The sequence below is a fragment of the Dermacentor albipictus genome, chromosome 10, assembly GCF_038994185.2.
Source record: "Dermacentor albipictus isolate Rhodes 1998 colony chromosome 10, USDA_Dalb.pri_finalv2, whole genome shotgun sequence".
NCBI lineage: Eukaryota > Metazoa > Arthropoda > Arachnida > Ixodida > Ixodidae > Dermacentor > Dermacentor albipictus.
The window spans coordinates 50,425,005-50,427,984 of NC_091830.1; the positions used below are offsets into that span (position 1 = coordinate 50,425,005).

At 51.6% G+C, this 2,980-nt stretch overlaps 1 protein-coding gene across 1 annotated transcript; it reads left to right on the forward strand.

Moving 5' to 3' along the window:
• The first annotated feature begins 244 nt into the window (after positions 1–244).
• Positions 245–2,676, forward strand: LOC139050370 (uncharacterized). Its single transcript, XM_070526622.1, has 2 exons — positions 245–939; positions 2,524–2,676. The coding sequence occupies exons 1-2, from the start codon at positions 436–438 to the stop codon at positions 2,527–2,529; spliced, it is 510 nt and encodes a 169-aa protein (XP_070382723.1). The 5' UTR covers positions 245–435; the 3' UTR covers positions 2,530–2,676.
• The last annotated feature ends 304 nt before the right edge of the window (positions 2,677–2,980 follow it).

A 2,980-nucleotide genomic window follows, 5' to 3' on the forward strand; every position in this document is an offset into this window, starting at 1 on the left:
AACTGCACAAGAATAAAATATTTCAATAACAAACAATGCAAGCATTTCGGGGCAGGTTTCAATGTAGCAAAATCAAAAGCAATATCATGCAGGCGTAGTAGTAAAAGTTTTCTCAAGTTTCGCGCACCGAAATTTAAAAAAAAGTACGCGCGAACGATAACAGTGCTTGCGCTGACCTGTTAACCCGTGCCTAGCTCGGGTTGCTACTGTGCTGTTGGTCCATTCGCGCCGATAACGTCATCTACTGACACCTTCATAAGGGAAGCGATGGCCGAAGCGCTGCGAATTTAACGAACGTACCAGCATCAGCGACGACGCATCGGCTGACATTCCGGCCACCACCTGCGGGCCACTCGGTAGAGAAAACACACGCTTCAACTTTTCGGCGGTTGCTCCGTTGTTTACTCGAGGTATACTCGCTTCGAGAGAAGAGCCATGTCGCACCTACTAGGCTTGTGCTGCTGCAACGCCTGCGAAAGCTGTCGTGACGGTCTGCGTGCGAGGCTTCCCAGCTGCTTGGGCGGTGAATACTCGACAGGAGAGCAGGTGGAACATGGACAGGAAGGCGAATCAAGTTCGGCGTCCAAAGTCGTCACCCACGGTCCGTCGTCCGCGGAAGCTGGCGTTGGCACCGAAGCGAAGTCTACGGCCGAGGCGTCAGCTCAAGGACCACCGCGCCAGGTCAGTCGACCCGGCCACGGAAGCCATCCCGTAGGCTCCTTGTACCTGTCCCACGCGGGCAGTGACCTGTCGCTTTCGTCGGATCCGCAAACGGAGCCTTCCACGCTGGCTTCTACGGCCATTCTGAAGACCGCTAAGCATGCTGAGGAGGACACTTCCCCGGAAGATGTGTCTGGCATGGAGATCAAGCCCATGGGTGCTGGGGCGGACCAGGAGCAGTCGTCCAGCGCTTCCGAACTGGAGGAGCAAGCTGAAAAGGCAAACTTTGCTACCTTTGTTTCTTTTTTCGTTCGTTCGTGGCCATAAGAAGCAACATCTCAGTGCTTGGTTTTAGCGTTCGGCCTTCGCGCATATTGCTTCGTTGACGTGTTCGTTCGACCAAAGTGGCAATACTGATCGGGCTTGGTGAGACCGGAACCATGGCGAATCTGGTCGTTGCATCGTCCGGCGGATAAACGTGCCACTGCTCCACCGCAAGAACCTTTTGAGCAGTCCGGTACTTCGTCTTGCCGATGGCTCTCAATTGTTCGATGCCCGGTTGGCAGGAGGTGTTCTGCAGCCTATCGGTTCATATGAATTCTGCGCTTTATTACACTGATCTGAGGGAATTTCGACTTGCCTTCGGTCTCGGTTTTCGTTTGTCACGTGGCTCGACTCCGAGATCTGAGCGAGAATAGCGGTACGTACAACCTCCCAAATATTTCGCAATATCGCGTGAGCGTCGATGGCAAGGAATGTGAGCGCCTTATAGCGGCGAGGTACTTGCGCGAAAGTATGTGCAAGCGCACCAGACGCTCGCATTTAGTGCGATAAGGGTCTTCTATTATTTTTCGTCTTCATTTTATAGCGCGGGTCGAGTATGACCAAGTAAAAATGCAAAGCGCATCGCAGATCAGGCATATCAGTCTTTCACATGTTCTGCTCCACGTATAATTTCAGGACGGCGCAGATACCCAATGGCAGGGCGTCTGTCTTCCAGAAGTAGACGGCATAGCAGATGATGCAGGAGTGCGCTTCGCACGCATGCGCGCACGATCGTCGCTAGTCGCCGTTACAAGGCGCTGATATGTTGTGCTGTCGACGCTGACGCTAAATTAAAAATTCAGGAGGCTGTGGTTGTGATGTGCTCATGTCGTTCTAACTTCTCTGTGCTGTACTCACGGCGGGCACAACGCGTTCAATTAGCGCGCGCACAACACCGAGGGCTTCGGTACAGCCAAGTACAACTAACCTAGCAAAAAAAGTGGGTTCGGGGGGGGGGGGGGTTGCGTGCCAAAACGACCCGGTTATGAGGCACGCCGTAGAGGGGGTGCTCTGGAATAATTTCGACTACGTGGGGAGGGGGGAGGTTCTTTATCATGCCCCTAAATCTAAACGCACTGCTGTTTTCGCACACAACTAATCTAGCGGGCTCTGCTTATTGTTGGCATTATCTTCACTGCGGCGCATCTAACGGGCGTGGCTCTTTGGCCACATCTGGCCCTTGCGCCAATAAACTCTACTGATCAATCTGCCGGGCGTCTGCGACACAACGTTCCATATAATACTGGTTATTTCGACGTCCTGTTGCCTCGATCAGGACATGAAAGGGGCAATTCTGCCGAGAAACTCTTCTAGTCGGTGTGAATAGTTAGACGACTAGGTTTCCAATGCGCAGGCACGTTTAATTGAGCACTCTTCCATGACGTTCAGATTCGCGAGGTCCCACAGCGCAGCCGTGCTCTTCCTTACTTTCATTTTTGTGAAATTCTCCAGTCTGTACACGCTCAACGCGCTTGTCATATGCATTGCATGCACGCTACATTTGCTCACCGCCTGTCTTTTTGTGCTTTGCCGTTGCAGGCTTAACATGCCACAGTGCGGATCTCGGACGGTCGCTTCCTGACGAGAACTCGGCATGTTGCCTTCCGTCGTGCCGGAAAAGAGGCCTTCTCTTCTGGCGTGCCATCAAAATGTCTTAACTGCTTTTAGATGTCAATAAAGTCCTTCCTTTTATTCTTGTCTTTCGTTTTTCCAAACTGCTATCGTCTGCGATTTTGGCATAGCGGGCATCACTGTTGGCTGTCGTTCCTTTACCCCTCACTCATTTGTTTTCTTTTAAAGCTTAACTCCCGTGTTCAGGGTCCTCAGTTCTTCGCTACCCCCCAGTGGGGTCGAACATTTTAGTATAACCGAAAACTTGACAGTGCGACAAGGACAGACCGAATAGGTTCTTGTTCTTCGCCCATATTGCAATTCTAGATTTTGGGATTTTTTTACCGAGTTTCAGTATACCATACAGTTGGGCCACTCTGTATTA